This window comes from Schistocerca nitens, chromosome 1 (assembly GCF_023898315.1).
Source record: "Schistocerca nitens isolate TAMUIC-IGC-003100 chromosome 1, iqSchNite1.1, whole genome shotgun sequence".
NCBI classification, from domain to species: Eukaryota; Metazoa; Arthropoda; class Insecta; order Orthoptera; family Acrididae; genus Schistocerca; species Schistocerca nitens.
In genome coordinates, this window is record NC_064614.1 from 984,177,691 (window position 1) to 984,200,535 (window position 22,845).

The 22,845-nt window shown below is 45.0% G+C and overlaps 1 protein-coding gene across 1 annotated transcript in view; it reads right to left on the reverse strand.

The window, feature by feature from the left end:
* Positions 1 to 22,845, reverse strand: part of LOC126237762 (keratin-associated protein 16-1-like) — a 159,444-nt gene that overhangs the window by 84,728 nt on the left and 51,871 nt on the right. Inside the window, exon 2 of the mRNA XM_049947747.1 lies at positions 10,745 to 10,966. Within this exon, the coding sequence (XP_049803704.1) occupies positions 10,745 to 10,963 (219 nt within the window). The 5' untranslated portion in view covers positions 10,964 to 10,966. The remainder of the gene's footprint in view (positions 1 to 10,744; positions 10,967 to 22,845) is intronic.

Sequence of the window (22,845 nt, forward strand, 5' to 3'; positions counted from 1 at the left end):
ATATGGTTGTGTTTTTTTTTAACATGTAATGGTTTGTAAGATGATTACGCCTTTCTTTCTAAGACGTGGTGGTAGCACTCGCATGAAAAACTTATCAGACATGTCCACCTACCGTTGGTTTTAGGTCAGCATAATTTCGTATCGCCAGCAATCCTTTATTGATGAAGTATTATACTTAGTAGTATGGGGTATGCGATAGGTTTGCCTTGACAATTAGGCTTATAAACTATATCTTTGTGTTCCAACATGCGCAAAGAAAATTACTATGTCCAGTTGTAAGAAAGGTATCGATATGACGTTGAGTACTGTGATACCAAAGAGAAGAGTATGTCAAGTCATAGGAATGGTACCGATGTTTCTAGTTCCATAGTGACAGCCGTCAGCAGGGTGTTTTTCTGATACTTCGCTCAGTCTCGAATGTCGTTCAACTGACACCGAAATCATAACATTTAGTTGTATGTACAATAATAAAATACATACGAGGCCGTTGTTTCTTTTTTTTTTTCTTACAACTTTGTCTATGCGTGCTTGGTGTGTAGCGCCAGTGACCTGTGGCATGAATAATTCACGTTTCCAGCTAATGGTAGGAGCTGTCTGAATGGATAGGCCTGTTGGGGTGTAGGAATGTAGCTGACTTAACTTTGTTGTTCTCTAGACGGCCGAATAGCGAACTAATACTTAGTATATGTTGGAGAGCTTTCGTGATAGCATGGAAATTTGAGAAGATTCAATATGGACGTGTTCTTGCGCTGGACCGTTACTCCCTCCCATGTAAATTGTTCAGTTGACTGCTTCTGTACATTTGGCGCCCTTATTTAGTTTAGAGACCATCGATTGTGGTGTGTGGACCTAGCAGGTGGAAGACACGTTTGCTAGTTCTCTAGACATCAGAACACCTCAGTTGACTTTGTAACTTATAGGGATGATTCGCAATCTTTTACATCACCGACATCGGTACTCATGAGTGCAAATATCGCTCTATTTACCTTTTTCAATTTTTTTCACGTGAAGGTCTTCACAGACGGGGTAAGTTTCTAGTTACTCAGTGGTTTACGGCACGCTCCACCTTCCTAAAGTTTCGGGTTTGTAGAGAAATAATTCCCAGTCTATGTTTTCAGAATTATGTTGCACGAGCGATCTGTTAGGATACTGCTATGTGCATGATATCGAGAAGTATGGCATGAATGTATAATTTTCTCGCAAACCATGTGATATTACATGTAATCCCCAGAGTCTGGAGATAGACATAGAAAAGCAAGCAAGCAGGTCGGGACCTGAAACAGTGCCGTCTTTGTGTCGAGGGGAACCGACCCAGCCTTTGCACAACAGTTCTGAGAGTGACTTCAGTCCACTGAGGGCGCTCTGGTCATGTGTCGGGAGTGGATAACCACCCGACCTCGTGGGAAATATCTAGTGCAGTTAGGAGTATACCTATGGTGCATGTGGTTATGCTGTCTCTCTTCGCGGTATATGTACAAGTGTCTGACAGCCAATAGCTATACGAATGATGTAAAAACAGCTGCACAATATAGTAATGCAAATGTTCAATTGGACCTGCTATAGTGTACAAACAGGACGGGCAATATGGTTGTAACAATATGTCCCCTCATTGGCACCCCCAAGCGCACCCTCGCATTTCCATTGTTGCTCTATTGATAATGATGTTGATTACAGTACACCAACCCACTTCGGTGATGTGTTTCCAAGCATTATGTCCGCGGGTGCGGTGTTCATTATCACATAGTTCCGGACGCCTGTCCTTCATAACATTTGTTTGAGAGAATCTTGGCAGGATGCAGCAGTTTGCAGAAGCGCTGATTCGAAGACTTTGTCAGATAATTTCCTAGGACTGAGGATAATCGAGACATATAGCTGGTGTGAGTGTAGGTATACCATATCTTTTTTGGGAGCTGTACAGATATAAAAGATGAGGGTACTATATCTGTAAAATGCGTATATATTACAGTGTAATGTTATTGTCGCTAAACACATTGTAAATCACGCATTGAAGTATGTGCCAAAAAAGTGGGTTACGGACGGAAAAGCCCACCTTGGTTTAACAGCGCAATTTGGAGAATGGTCAGGAAGCAAAGGCAGTTGCACTCGCGGTACTGGCATGAGCAGAGAAACTGAGTGTGTGTCCTGTCATGAGGGATGCATTGCTACAGCTCAGCGATAACTGCGAGGGGATGAGAAAGATTTTCTCGTGGAAAATTATGTGCGCTATAGATACTGAGATTCGTTCCAGAACCACAGCCGTCAAGAGGAGACATTACTTGTACATCGATCGGTGTCTGACTGCAGCAGCAATCGTAATATTTAATTCTAGTTAGACTGGTAAATATGTTCTTTGTTCCCAAAATTCTTGTGTGTCTTGTTTGTATTTCATGATCTGTTGATAACTTTTTCATGGTTTCATCTACATCTACATCAACATACATACTCCGCAATCCACCATAAGGTGCTTGGCGGAGGGTACGTCGTACCACAACTAGCATCTTCTCTCCCTGTTCCATTCCTAAACAGAACGAGGGAAAAATGACTGCCTATATGCCTCTGTACGAGCCCTAATCTCTTTTATCTTATCTTTGTGGTCTTTCCGCGAAATATAAGATGGTGGCAGTAAAATTGTACTGCAGTCAGCCTCAAATGCTGGTTCTCTAAATTTCCTCAGTAGCGATTTACGAAAAGAAAGCCTCCTTTCCTCCAGAGACTCCCACCCGAGTTCCTGAAGCATTTCCGTAACACTGGCGTGATGATCAAACGTACCAGTAACAAGCCTAGCAGCCCGCCTCTGAATTGCTTCTATGTCCTCCCTCAATCCGACCCGATAGGGATCCCAAACGCTCGAGCAGTACTCAAGAATAGGTCGTATTAGTGTTTTATAAGCGGTCTCCTTTACAGATGAATCATATCTTCCCTAAATTCTACCAATGAACCGGACTATCCGCCTTCCCCACAACTGCCATTACATGCTTGTCCCACTTCATATTGCTCTGCATTGTTACGCCCAAATATTTAATCGACGTGACTGTGTCAAGCGCTACTCTACTAATGGAGTATTCAAACATTACGGGATTCTTTTTGCTATTCATTTGCATTAATTTACAAATATCTATATTTAGAGTTAGCTGCCATTCTTTACACCAATCACAAATCCTGTCCAAGTCATCTTGTATCCTCATACAGTCACTCAACGACGACACCTTCCCGTACACCACAGCATCATCATCAAACAGCCGCACATTGCTATCCACCCTACCCAAAAGATCATTTATGTAGATAGAAAATAACAGCAGACCTACCACACTTCCCTAGGGCACTCCAGATGATAACCTCACCTCCGATGAACACTAACCATCGAGGACAACGTACAGCGTTGGCTGTCGATTTAGCTGTTCAAGACAGTTTTCGGATAATGTGTTCAAAAGTAATTCACAAGACGGCTTGTCTGTACCACCTGTAATGAATCCATAGACATCCCAGTCTATACTAGGTAGGTTGAAGTTGCCTCCGACTAATATAGGATGATCCAGGTACTTCTGCGATACAGAGTGTAGACTCCCTTTGAATGATTCTAGAACTGTCACGGTGGAGCCTGGCGGCTGGTAATAACACCCCACAATTAACTTTATTTCCCCTAGGTCTCTTAAACGTGTCAGGATAGCTTCACAATCACACTCTACTTCGACCTCAGTAGACACAATATTTTTGTCAACTGCAATGAAGACACCACCTCCTACGGTGTCGAATCTGTCCTTCCGATAGACGTTCCAACCCTCACTAAATATTTCAGGACTTCCTATCTCAGGGTTCAGCCAGGTCTCAGTCCCGAGAATAATTTGCGCGCTAAAAGATTAATTGAGGGTAGTAAATTCAGGAACTTTATTCCGAACACTCTGAAAATTTACTGCTAATATCTTAAATGTGATTTGAGACTTTCTCGGCGTATTCCATTCGTGAAATCTTCTCGGGTGATCAGCCGAGTAAAGGCGTCGTCTTCTCGCAACGTTTCGAAGGGTTTCGTACCCATCATCTTCAAGCGAAGTGTCGAGATGCTGTGCTGCTGCTGCTTACATCTATTACTTTCCCCTCTTTGGGGAAGTGTGAGGGGGAGTTTGTAGCCTTTCGGCTTTTACTCCCCTGTGAACGTGTGTGTGTGATTTTTTTTTCTATAGTTTTTTGGTGTCTGTGACTTGAGATGTTTGTTGTGAGTGAGTCTGGTACTTGCCTGAGGTAGGCGAAAAGATTGGTGTTATGTGGGAAGGAACTGGATTAGGGATTGGGTTTTGGGATTTTCTCTTCGACTTAATCGTCGAAGATCGTCATATTCCAAGTACCTAGCACAACTGCTCAAACCGATCGTGGGTCACTGTGAGCACCATGTCAAGAACTCGGCGGAGTTTGTGAAGGTACTACAAGGCTTTCGCCTGGATAAAGAAGATCTTCTTGTCAGCTTTGACGTCACCTCACTCTTCACACGAGTACCGCTGGAAGACTCCCTAGCGCTGCTCGAAACACGCTTTAGTGAGGACACAATAAAGCTGTTCCGGCATGTGTTAACAAACACCTACTTCAAGTGTGGAGGCAAATTTTATGAACAAGTGGATGGTGTAGCCATGGGGTCCCCCTTAGCTCCAGGCATCGCTAATCTTTACATGGAGCACTTTGAAGACATAGCCCTGGACACCGCCCCATTGAAACCTAAAGCCTTTTACAGATATGTAGATGACACTTTTGTCGTGTGGCCACATGGCAGAGAGAACCTGCAAGACTTCCTGCGACATCTCAACAGCATACACAGCAACATACAATTCACCATGGAGGTGGAAGAAAACGGAAGCTTGCCCTTCCTTGACATTCTAATCAAGAGGCACCCTGATGGCACCTTGGGTCACGCTGTGTATAGGAAGAAGACACATACGGATTTATACCTTCATGCACAGAGTTGCCACCACCCAGCACAACGCAACTCAGTGCTTAACACACTTGTGCACAGGGCCAAGTCTATCTGTGATGATGACAGCCTACCTGCAGAGTTACAACACCTAAGGAAGACCTTCCGCAGCAACGGTTATAATGAGACGCAAATCTCGCGCGCCCTACACAAGAGCAGGAAGGTAGACACACCAGAAGAAGAAGATGAGACCAGATGCCTGGCATTTCTACCATACGCGGGACCGCCAACAGCCAAGATTGCCCGCATTCTGGAGAAACACAACATCAAGACAATTTTTCATGCCCCAAGTAAAATTAAGGACATACTTGGCTCAGTCAAAGACCACCTAGGACTGCAGACTCCGGGCGTATACAGTATTGAATGTGAATGTGGTACGAAATACATCGGACAAACGCAGCGCTGCATCACGCAGAGGCGCTCGGAACACATTAGAAATGTACGCCTTGGTCAGACAGAAAAATCGGCGGTAGCGGAACATAGCCTTAACGAAGGACACACCTTCCTCTTTGAGGGTACCAAGAAGCTGTGTGACGCTAAAGGATTTTGGGATTCAGTTTTCAAAGAGGCTGTAGAAATTCGGTTGAACAGCAACCTGATCAATCGAGACACTGGTTTCCAACTCAGTACAGCGTGGAATCCCGCAATAACTAAAATTAGAAGAGAACGCTTCGGCGCGAAGACGGTAGCGGCCACAGACGTATTAGGAACCGGCAGGGACTCGACGCCCGGTCCGCGCCGCGAACCCCCCACCACTGGCGCGGCGGCCGATTCCGCAGGTACCTGATTGGTCGCCGCCCGGAATCAGTCACTGGTCCAGGAGCCTTTATAGGACCGCGCAACACAGCATCTCGACACTTCGCTTGAAGATGATGGGTACGAAACCCTTCGAAACGTTGCGAGAAGACGACGCCTTTACTCGGCTGATCACCCGCGAAGATTTCACGAATGCTAATATCTTGATAGCTGAAGTGTCTTTACACTGAGGATGTCCTGATTTCCCTGCCTACACGTCGACTGGTGAGTGTTCATCAGGACACCTCGCACTACTGCCTAGCCTAAAAAAAACCCATGTGCACGCCACAAGTACTCTGCTACCCGAGTAGCCGTTTCCTTTGTGTAGTGCACCCCTGACCTATCTAGGGGCGTCCTACAATTCCCCACCCAATAGCGCAAGCCTAGAAATTTGCAGCCAAGACCGTCACAGAGTCGACGAAGCCTCTAGTTGAGACCCTCCACTCGGCTCCAAACCAAAGGACCCCGAACCACTCTGGGAACGATGCTGCAAATAGAGAGCTCTGCTTGCACCCTGCGTGCGAGACCAGCGGTCATCACCAAATCCGCCAGCCGCCTGTACGAACTGAGGATCGCCTCAGAACCCAAGCGACAGGCACCATTGGTGCCGACGTGAGCAACTACTTGCAGACAACTGCACCCCGTACACTCGATAGCCACAGGCAAGGCCGCCTCCACATCTTGGATGAGTTCCCCCCCCCCCCTCCCCTCCGCAGACAAACCGAGTGCACGATGGAATTCTTTCCAGCCCTGTACTCTCTCTGAGGGGCTCCATCACCCGCCTAACGCTGGAGCCAATAACCAGCAAGCCTTTGCCCCCGTGTGCCTGCTCGGGCCCTGCTGAAGGAGCAGCCACCTGTCCACTGACAGTATGAACAGGCGAGGCCAGCCGGCCAGCCTCCACATTGACCCTCCGCCTCGAGCGACGCGAACGGGCTGCAGTCCGCCACTCACCCTGAGATGAGGGCAGCCTCAACGCGCCGGGTACACTAGAAGATGCATCGGCGGCTGAGTCAACGGACGCAGCTTGCGACACCTGGGGTGTCTCAAGCGACGCGCCAGACCCTCCACCGTCGCTGCACATCGAGGCAGCAGCCTGAAGGCGGCTGACCGTGACCAACAGCACGCTCAGCTGCTCGCGAACCCGCGGCCAGTCCCTCCTGCGCCCGCACACAGTACGCACACACCCTATCCATCCTACTGCTAATATCTGGACGTATAGAGTTGCGACAAATAAAACAGCAATATGCGACTGCACAGTTGCGTCACCAGCGCTAGATTGAGCTGCGATATATGAACAATTACTTACGAACCAAGCAATCAAATGACCACGACTACGCCACTATACAGGTTTATTAAAATAAATCTGTATAGTGGCGTACAATGCGATCCTACCCCTGTCTTAGTACAAATGGCAACCGCCTACGCGATGTTACACTCTACCGTTATTAAAATTTGATACTACCCCTTTCTAATTCGAAAATACGCAAAGATCCGAAAAATTTCACCACGCAAGCACACAAACACAAAAAGTAATTTGAATTAAACCTGCGGAACTAATACGAAAAACTGAATATACGACTGGTTTCTGTTACTGCTGCTGGCACACGTCACTCTGCAAGCACAGATGAAACTGCACTGGCCTCTGTCTGCTGCTAACTGACTCTACGAAATAAACAGAAAGCACGACTCCACGAATTTATACTTTACAGCTATCAATAAGCAATATAACTCCTCTCAAATACGAGAATACACAAGGATTTTATGTAATTAAATATGCAACAGCACAAACACTCGGAAAGAAATTAAGAATCAAACTACAAAACAGATATGAAAGCTAAATATGCGACTCCCTACTGCACTGCTGCTGCACTACTGCTGCACTGATACTTCACCAGCAGCTGCTCAAGGCTCACTGCCGATGCAGTATGGCGATGTTTATAGAATAGTTTTTGCCACTGAAAGTGTCACCTGCAAAAAAAAATGGCTGATGGTGCTCCCACACTGGTAGCAGCAGTAGTTTGATGGGTATATTCAGTGACAGATTTACTGTCCCATTAGGACTGCAAGGAAGAATGCACCCTGTGCTATTCTGGGAAGCATTGGAACTTCTCTCTCAGCACTGGACCCGCGTCACGGCTATGTGTCATTGCGTCAGCAACGGTACCTATGTGAACATGTATTTCGACAAGAATTTCTTGGGTGTCATGCATGAAAGAGATGTTACCGCCTCATGCTTGCGGGACCCAAACGAACACCTGTGTGTAGTCGGCGTTGGCGTTGGCTACAGGTTTCGAGTGACAGGATGTGTTTATACTAGCAATATTTTGTTTAACCTATATTTCACCGACGAATAGGATGCTGCGAATAAAAAAAAACTACCCCATACACGTGAAGAATATGGAAATATTTAATTTGCATAAATTTTATATATCAATGTAGTGTTAGTGGTACAATAGTTAAGGGGAAGTTGTGCACGAGTGGCTGACATGGGGCAGAACAGCATGTTAAGTGCAGAACATTAGGTTAATTTGCATAATTTTATGTAAAATGCAGTACAGTATTTTAAGGGGGTGGGTGACAAAGAAGAATGCGCCAGAAATGGCGTTCTAAAGCATGTGAAATTCGAAAAGTGTACCAGAAAATGGTGGGAGGACATAACTAATTACTAAATTTGGTATCAAAGATGGTACAACAGTTGCTGAGGTCATCGGTCCCTAGACATACACACTGCTTAGACTAACTTATGCTAAGAACAACACACACATCCATGCCCGAGGGTGGAAAGTGAGGACACGCCATCACCATCTGTAGGGAGCCAAATATTCTGAGATGACTTTAACATAAGCCGAAACTGGAAATATTACTGCGATCTCATCTGTAGGTTTTAACCTGAATATTTCTACTGTGCCTTGGTTTAAGTTTTTAAGGGGTTTTAGCTTTGGTTCAGAAAAGGTATTTATTGGAGGTCTGTTTATATTTCAATTGTAATTTTAATTTTTAGTTTGTTGTAGTGATTTGATTGTAGCTGCCCTTCCACCTGTCCCTCTTCTACCTATGTCTGTCAGTACTTATGGGTGATTCTGTTATGGCGATTGGGCCCATCTGGTTTTGACTGTCACCAGTGATAACTATATAAAAATTCTTGCTGAAAATTTGATTTTATATTTTTTGGAAAAGCTTTACAACCAAGATTTGAATATAAATAAAAATAAAAACAATAAATAAATAAAAATAAATAAGTAAATATTAAATAACAATTAATACACTACTAGCCATTAAAATTGCTACACCACGAAAATGACGTGCTACAGACACGAAATTTAACCGACAGGAAGAAGATGCTGTGATATGCAAATGATAAGCTTTTCAGAGCATACACACAAGTTTGGCGCCGGTGGCGACACTTACAGCGTGCTGCCACCAGGAAAGTTTCCAACCGATTTCTCATACACAAACAGCAGTTGACCGGCATTGCCTGGTGAAACGTTGTGATGCCTCGTTTAAGGAGGAGAAATGCGTGCCATCACGTTTCCCACTTCGATAAAGGTCGGATTGTAGCCTATCGCGATTGCGGTTTATCATATCGTGACATTGCTGCTCGCGTTGATCGAGATCCAATGACTGTTATCAGAATATGGAATCGGTGGGTTCAGGAGGGTAATACGGAACGCCGTGCTGGATCCCAACGGCCTCGTATCACTAGCAGTCGAGATGGCAGGCATCTTATCCGGATGGCTGTAACGGATCGTGCAGCCACGTCTCGATCCCTGAGTCAACGGATGAGGACGTTTGCAAGACAACAACCATCTGCACGAACAGTTCGACGACATTTGCAGCAGCATGGACTATCAGCTCGGAGACCATGGCTGCGGTTACCCTTGACGCTGTATCACAGACAGGAGCGCCTGCGATGGTGTACTGAAGCGCCTACGAAGGTGCACGAATGGCAAAACGTCATTTTTTTCGATTGAATCCAGGTTCTGTTTACAGCATCATGATGGTGGCATCCGCGTTTCGCGACATCGCGGAGAACGCACATTGGAAGCGTGTATGCGTCACCGCCATACTGACGAATCACCCGGCGTGATTGTATGGGATGCCATTGGTCTCGGTCACCTCTTGTTTGCATTGACGGCACTTTGAACAATGGCTCTACCCTTCATTCGATCCCTGCAAAACTCTACATTTCAGCAGAATGATGCACGACCGCATGTTGCAGGTCCTGTACAGGCCTTTCTGGATACAGAAAATGTTCGACTGATGCCCTGGCCAGCACATTCTCCAGATCTCTCACCAACTGAAAACGTCTGGTCAATGGTGGCCGAGCAACTGGCTCGTCACAATACGCCAGTCACTACTCTCGATGAACTGTGGTACTGTGTTGAAGCTGTATGGGCAGGAGTACCTGTACACGCCATCCAAGCTCTGTTTGACTCAATGCCCAGGCGTATCAAGGCCGTTATTACGGCCAGAGGTGGTTGTTCTGGGTACTGATTTCTCAGGATCTATGCACCCAAATTGCGTGAAAATTTAATCACATGTCATTTGTAGTACAATACATTTGTCCAATGAATATCCGTTTATCATCTATATTTCTTCTTTGAGTAATAATTTTAATGACCTATAGTGTAGAAACCATTAAAATAAAGGTTTATTGAACTTTAATATTTAATTGTGAATACTGTTTGAAATATTATCTCCACTAACTTGTAGTGGTCTAGCCCTCCTATCTGACACCTGTTTATGGTGACACCAAAGCAGCAAAGCATATTTCACTATTTGGGTGAGTGTGTGGCACAGAAGAGAATGTCGTGGCGGTGAGCATCTAGGAAACCAGAATATAGACAAATGAAATCCGAAAGTGCACGCTCACGATAACATGGCCTTTGCTGGAAGCGACAAGTAGTATTGTAGCACGAAAAGGTAGAGATCGGGCACGTGTTATGTCCGGAAAGCTGTTGGACTGTAGCAGACAAGAGGCTGGAGTACCTGCTGTGTGTTGCAGCAGGTCTGGCAGCAGGTGTTGTCGCCGGGGCAGCGGGTGCAGGCCGTGGCGGAGCAGTCGCAATTGGTGACGGCGACGTCGGCGCCGCAGGTCTGCAGGCAGCCGGTGTAGGCGCGGAACGTCGTCTGGGTGCAGCCGGTGGCACAGTTGGCCGCCGCGCCGGCCGCCAGCCACGCAGCCACCAGCGCGCCCGTCCACAGCATCACCTGCGCCACACGCAACACTCACAGCACCCGCGTATCCACTTGCTGTACCGCGCAAGGTCCAACTATGGGGTGACAAGTAATGAACCGTATGAAATAAAATCACTATGACCTCTGAACGGTAGAGTAATAGAAGGCAGATTTCAGACTACCTAACAGATATAAACGAAGATTTCTGTTCCGACACTGACAATGTTGAGGATTATGGAAAAAGTTCAAGGCAATCGTAAAATGCGTTTTAGACAGGTACGTGCCAAGTACAACTGTGAGGGACGGGAAAAACCCACCGTGGTTCAACAACACAGTTAGGAAACTACTGCGAAAGCAAAGAGAGTTTCACTGCAAGTTTAAACGCAGCCAAAACCTCTCAGACAAACAGAAGCTAAACGATGTCAAAGCGTAAGGAGGGCTATGCGTGAAGCGTTCAGTGAATTCGAAAGTAAAATTCTATGTACCGATTTGACAGAAAATCCTAGGATGTTCTGGTCTTACGTTAAATCAGTAAGTGGCTCCAGACACTCCGGGATGATGATGGCATTGAAACAGAGGGTGACACGCGTAAAGCTAAAATACTAAACACCTTTTTCCAAAACTGTTTCACAGACGAAGACCGCACTGCAGTTCCTTCTCTAAATCCTCGCACAAACCAAAAAATGGCTGACATCGAAATAAGTGTCCAACGAATAGAAAAGCAGCTGAAATCACTCAACAGAGGAAAGTCCACTGGACCTGACGGGATACCAATTCGATTCTACGCAGAGTACGCGAAAGAACTTGCCCCCCTTCTAACAGCCGTGTACCGCAAGTCTCTAGAGAAACGGAAGGTTCCAAATGATTGGAAGAGAGCCAGGTAGTCCCAGTCTTCGAGAAGGGTCGTCGAGCAGAGGCGCAAAACTTGACCTATATATCTGAAGTCGATCTGTTGTGGAATTTTATAACATGTTTTTTGCTCGCGTATCATGTCATTTCTGGAAACCCAGAATCTACTCTGTAGGAATCAACATGGATTCCGGAAACAGCGATCGTGTGAGACCCAACTCGATTTTTTTGTTCATGAGACAATATTAGATACAGGCTCCCAGGTAGATGCCATTTGCCTTGACTTCCGGAAGGCGTTCGATACAGTTCCGCACTGTCGCCTGATAAACAAACTAAGAGCCTACGGTATATCAGACCAGCTGTGTGGCTGGATTGCAGAGTTTTTAACAAACAGAACACAGCATGTTGTTCTCAATGGAGAGACGGCTACAGACGTCAAAGTAACCTCTGGCGTGCCACAGCTGAGTGTTATGGGACCATTGCTTTTCACAATATAATAAATGACCTAGTAGATAGTGTCGGAAGTTCCATGCGGCTCTTAGCGGATGATGCTGTAGTATACAGAGAAGTTGCAGCATTAGAAAATTGCGGTGATATGCAGGAAGATCTGCAGCGGATAGGCACTTGGTGCAGGGAGTGGCAACTGACCCTTAACATAGACAAATGTAATGTATTGCGAATACATAGAAAGAAGGATCCTTTATTGTATGATTATATGATAACGGAACAAACACTGGTAGCAGTTACTTCAGTAACATATCTGGGAGTATGCGTGCGGAACGATTTGAAGTGGAATGATCATATAAAATTAATTGTTGGTAAGGCGGGTACCAGGTTGAGTTTCATTGGGAGAGTCCTTAGAAAATGTAGTTCATCAACAGAGGAGGTGGCTTACAAAACACTCGTTCGACCTACACTTGAGTATTGCTCATCAGTGTGGGATCCGTACCAGGTCAGGTTGACGGAGAAGATAGAGAAGATCCAAAGAAGAGCGGCGCGTTTCGTCACAGGGTTATTTGGTAAGCGTGACAGCGTTACGGAGATGTTTAGCAAACTCAAGTGGCAGACTCTGTAAGAGAGGCGCTCTGCATCGCGGTGTAGCTTGCTGTCCAGGTTTCGAGAGGGTGCGTTTCTGGGTTCAAATGGCTCTGATCACTATGGGACTCAACTGCTGAGGTCATTAGTCCCCTGGTGCGTTTCTGGATGAGGTATCGAATATATTGCTTCCCCCTACTTATACCTCCCGAGGAGATCAGGAATGTAAAATTAGAGAGATTCGAGCGCGCACGGAGGCTTTCCGGCAGTCGTTCTTTCCGCGAACCATACGCGACTGGAACAGGAAAGGCAGCTAATGACAGTGGCATGTAAAGTGCCATCTGCCACACACCGTTGGGTGGCTTGCGGAGTATAAATGTAGATGTAGACGTAGATGTAGAACGGTTTGCAAAAAATGGCTCTGAGCACTATGGGACTTAACATCTATGGTCATCAGTCCCATAGAACTTAGAACTACTTAAACCTAACTAACCTAAGGACAGCACACAACACCCAGCCATCACGAGGCAGAGAAAATCCCTGGCCCCGCCGGGAATCGAACCCGGGAACCCGGGCGTGGGAAGCGAGAACGCTACCGCACGACCACGAAATGCGGGCAACGGTTTGCATTAGGTCGTTCAAACTGCCCGGTTGGCCGCGGGGCATGATGGGAATTAGTATACGCATGCATTTGGTTTGGTAAAGCGACGAAGCCCAGTTTGATTTCTCGCGTTTGGTGGACTAAGAAGCCGCATTTCGCGAACGAGAAGTCTCTTCACCCTCAGTGGTGACTGTAAGGTGTGCAATGTCCACTCGCGGAGTAATCGGTGCGATAATCCTTGATGGCACGGTGACCATCGAACAGCACGTGAAGGATCTGGAAGATGACGTCATCTCCATTATCCAAACTGACCCCGATATCGACAAATTGTGGTTCACGCAAGACGTACCTCGACCCCATCGATTCACTTTGGGCACCGCATTGTGGCTCTCGGATACCCAGAAACCACTGGCATGGGTCTCGATTGGCCGCCATATTGTTCTAATCCGAACACATGCGACTCCTTTTCGTGGAGATATATTAAAGACAAGGTATACAGCAATAACCCCAAAATCATTGCTGAGCGGAAAACAGTCATTCAGGAGGCCATCGACGCCATCAATTTTCCAACACCGCAGAACGTCATCAAAATTTTGATATTCGTCTGCTCCACATCATCGCCAATGACGGCAGGTACACCGAACATGTCACAACCTAAATCCGAATATCTTTAGTGACGTTTACATGTTGAATGAAGTGTGTACATGCTGTTGTCTGTAACTAATTTACGTTGTCTTTCATACAGTTTAATAACTCTCACCCTTTAGCTCTGCGGTGGCGAAGAGTACAACAAAATAGGAAAACAGTGCTTTCAGTTAGCACAGCTGAAAAACATTTTTGACCCGCAAAAGGCATCAAGGTAATACCATGTAACACGATCTCCAGTCTTGATAATAGCCTCCATCCGCTGAAGAAGAATGCACAAGTCTTTTATGGTATCCCACAGCCGGCTATAGCTACCCATTAATGATTAGGGCCCATAAAGCTACTAAACAGTGGGTATGTTTCACCCGCTGTTCCAAATGATGCCAAACACTTTCTACGGATCTAGCCCAAAAGGACGTGTTTCACAATTTCACTTCAAAACAAATACGAAGGCTGTTTCGAAAGTAATGAATGATCGGACGCGAAATGTAAGTCACAGAGAAAATCGGAAAATCCGATGAAGCTTTGCACAGGTGTTATGGGCAGTATCTGTAGTATGACCTTATATAACGTCACGTCGCTCTTCTCTATTCTGAGAGCATAGCGAGCGCGTAAAGATGTCTGGAAATCAGTGCCTCCGACCAACTATGGGTGCCTGCCGAGATATTCCGCCTTATTTTACGCAGCCCTACACAACTTAAATGTTACGCATTGTTTTTTTTTATCACGACAGTTCTCGGCCGCATAGTGCAGGGGACATGAGAATACTCCTGCCGCATTTTCCATGGGAAGTGTTTGATCACTCGCCATGCAGCGCGGTCTTGGCTCCCTCTCATTTTTTTCTCCGCTCCAATGGACCGCTGACTTCGAAGACCACATTTTGGCTAAGTCAACGAGTTTCTGCTCAGCGGAGAAAATTTTCAGAAAGCACAGGCGCTGCCTTCTGTGACGAAGATACTGCAAAATGGGTACAACACCACAATAGATGTCTTAAGTCGGAGCGGTGGCTATGCACCGAAGTAGCTGGAAGGCGTGGCTATCTGTTCCAAATAAGACAGCTTTGAATCTCACTATGGTTTCTACCACGACACTGATCGTTCCTTACTTTCCTCAGTCAAAGAGTGAAATTCTTCTCAGCTGATCGATGTATTCGTAGTGTTCATACGCCGTCTCATCTCAAAAGAAATCAAAAACATTTTTATTTCTTTTTGCAGCCATTCCTCAGTATTTAAGTGTCCATTACATCTGTAAACTTCGCTTAAAAGGCTATAAATGCATTCAAACATGTGATATTCCTTACTCTGAAAACATCGGGCACTGATCGATGTATTCGTAGTATTCATACGCCTTCTCATCTCAAAAGAAGAAAAAACCTTTTTATTTCTTTTTGCAGCCATTCCTCAGTATTTAAGTGTCCATTACATCTGTAAACTTCGCTAGAAAGGCTATAAATGCATTCAAACATGTGATATTCCTTCCCCTGAAAATATCGGGCGCTGACTATTTTCTCCGGTAAGTAGTAGTATCGTAAGAGAATGCAACGTCTGGTTTGTCAGAAACCGCTAACAGTATGAAAAGCCGTCACTTTAGAGTTACAGAGTGGCTTAAGAAAGGCTACATTACCTGCTCACCTCCTTTTCAATCTTTTTATTTATAGAAGCTATAGAAGCTATGACTTATAGCCCTTCGGAGTGGCCGCTCGTTTGAGGCGCTATGTCACGGATTTCGCGGCCTCTCCTGCCGGAGGTTCGAGTCCTCCCTCGGGCATGGGTGTGTGTGTGTGTGTGCGTGTGTGTGTGTGTGTGTGTGTGTGTGTGTGTGTGTTGTTCTCAGCATATTTAGCTTAAGTTAGTTTAAGCAGTGTGTAAGTCTAGGGACTGATGACCTCAGCAGTTTGGTCAATTAGGAAATCACACACATTTCAACATTTTTTGACTTACAAGGGGAGGCCGCCAATTGTGAAATTCAGATTCGATTCATACTGCGCATAACAAAAGCTCATGGCCAGAGGTGTAATGTGGCAAAGCACCAAGATGCACTTCTCAGCCGCTGTCGAGAAAATCGACAGTTAAAATAAACCGTTGTTGTGAAATACTCTCTACGATTAATAGTTTTCTACAGCGTCGTGGCGCAGCGGTAAGCGCTCGCTCGGGTTCGTAATCCGAAGGTCGCCGGATCGAATCTCGCGCCGAGCAATTTTTTTTATTATTAGTTTTTTGTAATATATATATATATATATATTAATGAATTGCTTATGCATGTAGGTGAAGGCGGATCGCTCTCCAATTGTACCGCCTCCATTTTTCCGTTTTTTTAACAGGGTGTACCAAATCTCTCCCGTCCGCACTGATTTTCGACGATGTTATAAGTTGCGCTAGGGACCGCATCTACCTTCTTTCGAAGTTAGCAGGCAACTACGCTGTTATGCGGCGGCTCGTTTCGGCCCATTCAACATCTGTCCTTCAAGTGTAGCGAGCGAGTAACGGAGTTTATATTTCATACCTGCCACAGCGAATTTGTGTTAGTGGGGTTTCTATTCTAATTCGAACGTTTGACTTACGCTATACGTATTCGTTTCGGAATATCGTTTCTACGTCTTCCGTTAACTATACGTGGTTAGCATTATGAAGACAATTAATAACATTTGTGAAATACAACTTTGTTTGCGGAAAACATAATGATGATCGAAGTCGCCAGTTTTTCCACGACAAACGACTTTCAACAACTTATTATATGCATAATTGTTGCAACTGATATATATATATATATATATATATATATATATATATATATATATATATATATATATATATTTGAATTACAAGAAACAAATACTAAAAAAACGTTGCATGGTGCGAGATTCGATCCGGCGGCCTTCGGATTACAAACCCGAGCGCTTACTGCTGCGCCACGACGCTGTGGAAAGTTAATAATCGATTTTCTCGACAACGGCTGACAAGTGCATCTTGGTGCTTGGCCACATTACACCTCTGGCCATGAGCTTTTGTTGTGCGTAGTATGAATCGAATCTGAATTTCACAATTGGCGGCCTCCCCTTGTTAGTTTCCATATGTGTTGGTGGCTTTAGATGAACACTATGGTTGTTATGTGCCATCCGCGTGGACAGAAGAGGATACACTGATCTCACAAAAGTCATGTGACACCTCTCGGTATCGTGTCGGACCTCATTTTTCCCGCCGTAGTGCATAAACTTGACGTGACCTGGACTCAACAAGTTGTTGGAAGTTGCCAGCAGAGATACGAGCCATGCTGCCTCTATAGTCACAGGTAATTGCGGATTTCTTGCCGGTGCAGGATTTTGTGCACAAATTGATTTCTCGATTCTGTCCTGTAAATTTTCGATGGGATTCAAATTGGCGATCTGGGTTTCCAAACCATTCGCCCGAATTGTCCAGATAGTTGTTCAAACCAATCGTGTACAACTGTGGCCCGGTGATATTGTGCATTGTCACCCATAAAAATTCCGTTGTTGTTTTGGAACATAAAGTCCATGCATTGCCGCAAAAGGTCTCCAAGTAAACCAACTTAACCATTTCCGGTCAATGATCGGATTAATTGTACCAGAGGGCCCAATCCAGTCAATATAAACACTGCACATACCATTATGGAGAAACCACCAGCTTGCACAGTACCCTGGTGACAACTCGGGTCCATGGTTCTGTGGGGTCTGCGCCACATCGAAACCCTAACATCAGGCCTTAGCTACCATAATCGATACTCATCCGACCAGGTGACCGTTTTTCAGTCATCTAGGGTCCAACCGATGTTGTCACAAGCCCAGGAGAGTCGCTGGAGGTGAAGTTGTTCTTTTCGCAAAGCCACTCGCGTCTGTCGTCTGCTGCCGTATTTCATCAACGCCAGATTTTGCCGCGTAGTTGTAATGGATACGTTCGTCGTACGTCCTAGACTGATTTCTGTGGACATTTCACTCAGTCTTGCTTGTTTGTTAGCACTAACAACTGTAGTAAACGCCGCTGCTTTCGGTCGTTAAACGAAGGCCATCGGCCACTACGTTGTACGTGGAGAGAAGTGGTGATAGAATTTGGTACTGTCGGTGCTTTCTTGAGACTGAGGGTCTCGGAATATTGAATTTCCTAACGATTTCACGCAGTCTTGCTTGTCTGTTAGCACTGACAACTGTAGGAAACGCTGCTGCTGTCGGACGCTAAGCGAAGGCCATCGGCCACTATGTTGTCCGTGGTGAGAGGTGATGACAGAATTTGGTACTGTAGACACTTTCTTGACACTGACGCTCTCTGAATATTGAATTCCCTAACGATTTCCGAAATGCAATGTTCCATGTGCCTAGCTCCAACTACTATTGCGCGTTCAGAGTCAGTCAATTTCCGTCGTGTGGCCACAATCACGGCGGAAACCTTTTCGCACGTGTCTCTTGGGTACAAATGACAGCTCCACCAATTCACTGCCCTTTTATAACTTTTCTACGCGATACCACCGCTGTGTCTATTTGTACATATCGCCATGACATTTTTTCACCTCAGTGTATATTCTGTTCAAGAACTCATCTGCACGCTCACCGAGAAACAGCATTAGATTAAGAAAATATTTTCTTCTAACGTTTTATGAAAACTCTTGCCTAGATTACCTCACGTAACCTCATGTACCTTATATAACCTGAGAGTACTGTAGATCCAATCTGGTGGATCATTTTATTTCTTAGCGGAGCTTAAGTATAACATACTTTAATATATTTCAAGCTGTTAAAGAAATGGCCCTGAGTTTATTAAATTCTGTTGCTGTGACTGCAAACATTATATATTACAGGGAAACACCTTTCACCAATTGGTGAATTTCTGAACTGCTACTTTAGAAGGACATAGACAGGAACCTTAAATAGATACGGAATGTTGCCTAAATGTACTGCTTTGTGGCGCAATGGAAATTTTGTTTTTTCGGGTTTGCTTACATTTTCGCTATACACAGTTAGAATGACGACATTACTTATGCCAGAATTATATAATTGCTAAAACATTGTTTATTTATTCAACTTTGGTTAGTTTCTGCGTTAGAGGTACTTAGTATTGTCATACAGCGTTGATCTGATAAACTTCACGTAAACTTTACTCACACGAAGCCAAGCACCGAACACTTTCTCCCTCGTGCTACTGAACAAACCACAAATTGGTATCACGTGTTTTAGCTGAACTGTATCGTCCGATTAAGATATACAGAGTGAAACATTAATGAGGAAAAGAATTTCGTGCATGGTGTCTCACACTGACCCACAAATACAATACGGTTTTTTCTTTCATTTATCCAATGTAATGTAGTAGCAAAGCAACAGAATTTCTTAAAATGGAATGAAGGAAAAAGTAAGATTAGAGTTCAACGTCCTGGCGACAGCGCCGTCATTAGAGACGATGTACAAGCTAGGATTACGAAAGGATGCGGAAGAAAAAAGACCCTGCTGATTCCAGAGCAACCATCTCAGCATTTGCCCGGAACGATTTAGGGAAATCATAAGAAACGTAAATCTGCAAGGCTGGACGGGGATTAGAACTGTGTTCATAAAATGAACTGCAAATAAACGTTTTGAATCCAAGGGTAACAGAGGCAAAACTACAGTACTAATAATTTAGAGTCCACTGCCAAAGATTATAATGTGTAGGATAAGGCGACGGGAGAAGCCTTCTGTTACAAGGAAAGTGAACATCGAAGCTAGTTGCCTTGGGGAGAAGAACTTCTGTCGAAGAACAGGTACAGAAAATCTATGCAATATAAAATTTTATAGGTTAAACCAAACGAAAGGAATATACAGGGTGGTTCAAATGGCTCTGAGCACTATGGGACTTAACATCTCTGGTCATCAGTCCCCTAGAACTTAGAACTACTTAAACCTAACTAACCTAAGGACATCACACACATCCATGCCCGAGGCAGGATTCGAACCTGCGACCGTAGCAGTCGCGCGGTTCCGGACTGAGCGCCTAGAACCGCTAGACCACCGCGGCCGGCTTACAGGGTGGTCTATTGATAGTGACCGGACCGAATATCTCACGAAATAAGCGCCAAATGAAAAAACTACAAAGAACGAAACTCGTCTAGCTTGAAGGGGGAAACCAGATGGCGCTATGGTTGGCCCGCTAGATGGCGCTGCCATAGGTCAAACGGATATCAACTGCGTTTTTTTATATAGGAACCCAATTTTTTATTACATGTTAGTGTAGTATGTAAAGAAATATGAATGTTTTAGTTGGACCACTTTTTTCGTTTTTTGATAGATGGCGCTGTAATAATCACAAACGTATAAGTACGTGGTATCACGTAACATTCCGCCAGTGCGGACGGTATTTGCTTCGTGATACATTACCCGTGTTAAAATGGACCGTTTACCAATTGCGGAAAAGGTCGATATCGTCTTCATGTACGGCTATTGTGATCAAAATGCCCAACGAGCGTGTGCTACGTATGCTGCTCGGTATCCTGGACGACACCATCCAAGTGTCCAGACCATTCGCCGGATAGTTACGTTATTTAAGTCAACCACGACCTGCAACAAATGATGATGCCTAAGTAGGTGTTTTAGCTGCTGTCGCGGCTAAACGCACATCAGTAGCAGACATTGCCGAGAATCGGGAATCTCAAAAACGTCGGTGTTGAGAATGCTACATCAACATCGATTACACCCGTACCATATTTCTATGCACCAGGAAATGCATGGCGACGACTTCGAACGTCGTGTACAGTTCTGCCACTGGGCACAAGAGAAATTACGGGACGATGACAGATTTTTTGCACGCGTTCTATTTAGCGACGAAGCGTCATTCCCCAACAGCGGTAACGTAAACCGGCATAATATGCACAATTGGGCAACGGAAAATCCACGATGGCTCCGACAAGTGGAACATCAGCGACGTTGGCGGGTTAATGTATGGTGCGGCATTATGGGAGGAAGGATAATTGGCCCCCATTTTATCGATGGCAATCTAAATGGTGCAATGTATGCTGATTTCCTACTTAATGTCCTACCGATGTTACTACAAGATGTTTCACTGCATGACAGAATGGCGATGTGCTTCCAACATGATGGATGTACGGCACATAGCTCGCGTGCGGTTAAAGCGGTATTGAATAGCATATTTCATGACAGGTGAATTGGTCGTCGAAGCACCATACCATGGCCCGCACGTTCACCGGATCTGACGTCCCTAGATTTCTTCCTGTGGGGAAAGTTGAAGGATATTTGCCATCGTGATCCACCGACGACGGCTGACAACATGCGTCAGCGCATTGTCAATGCATGTGCGAATATAACGGAAGGTGAACTACTCGCTGTTGAGAGGAATGTCGTTACACGTATTGCGAAATGCATTGAGGTTGACGGACATCATTTTGAGGATTTATTGCATTAATGAGGTATTTAAAGGTAATCATGTTGTAACAGCATGCGTTCTCAGAAATGATAAGTTCACAAAGGTACATGTATCACATTGGAACAACCGAAATAAAATGTTCAAACGTACCTACGTTGTGTATTTTAATTCAAAATACCTACCTGTTACCAACTGTTCGTCTAAAATTGTGAGCCATATATTTGTGACTATTACAGCGCCATCTATCACAAAGCGAAAAAAGTGGTCCAACTAAATCATTCATATTTCTTTATGTACTACACGAATGTGTAATAAAAAATGGGGGTTCCTATTTTAAAAAAACGCAGATGATATCCGTTTGAACTATGGCAGCGTCATTTAGCGGGCCAACCATAGCGCCATCTGGTTTCCCCCTTCAAGCTAGACAAGTTTCGTCATTTGTAGTTTTCTCGTTTGACGCTTATTTCGTGAGATATTTGGCCCGGTCATGATCAATGGATCACCCTGTATACGTGAAAATTCAAAATAGATTTTCTAGCAGCACAAGCAGTTGGCACGGGCTGTTTGATTTGACGGCTGTGGTGTCTGCGGCAAGCGACGAGCATATTCATCATCCACGAGTACACCAACGTCACATCCTTTGATAATGTTAGACAGCTCATATGTAGCAGTTTCAGAAAGCACTATCAACAGAAATAAAGTTTATTAAGGTATATGATCTTCACTGCACAATACAAACAAAGGATCATTTTTTCGAACCCCCGTAAGGGTCTCTCATTGGGACGTATAAGTTTTAAATTCGACTCAAAGGTGCCTTCACCATTTCTCTATAACGATGCAAAATTTAAACAGCGACGTGTCGACATAAGGGAAAAAATGCTCGGAGCTCAGTAGTTCATGTGTGGTGTAAAGTGGGTTGATGACATCGCATTGGCACTAAATTCACCAAAATTCTGGCCATGGTGACCGTGAACGTGTCACAGGATGGGAAGTCACATCAGGCCGGCCGGTGTGTCGAGCGGTTCTAGGCACTTCAGTTGGGAACCGCGCGACCGCTAAGGCCGCAGGTTCGAATCCTGCCTCGGACATGGCTGTGTGTGATGTTCTTAGGTTAGTTAGGTTTAAGTAGTCCTAAGTTCTAGAGGACTGATGACCTAAGATGTTAAGTCCCATAGTGCTCAGAGCCAGTTGAACAATTTTTTTTGGAAGTCACATCAGCATTTCGTCACTTCTTTCGTCCCCTCTGCGAAGGAGGTCAGAAACACGACGCACAGTGTTGAAATCATGAGGTTTTCTTATGGGTGGGCGAGGAAAACATTTCAAACAAGCCGCCGCTCAGAATCGACACGAAAAGGCATCAGACGTTGGCATAAAGGGTATCAGTGGACTAACACTTTCCTTAGAGATTTGATTCCCACACATTTCTC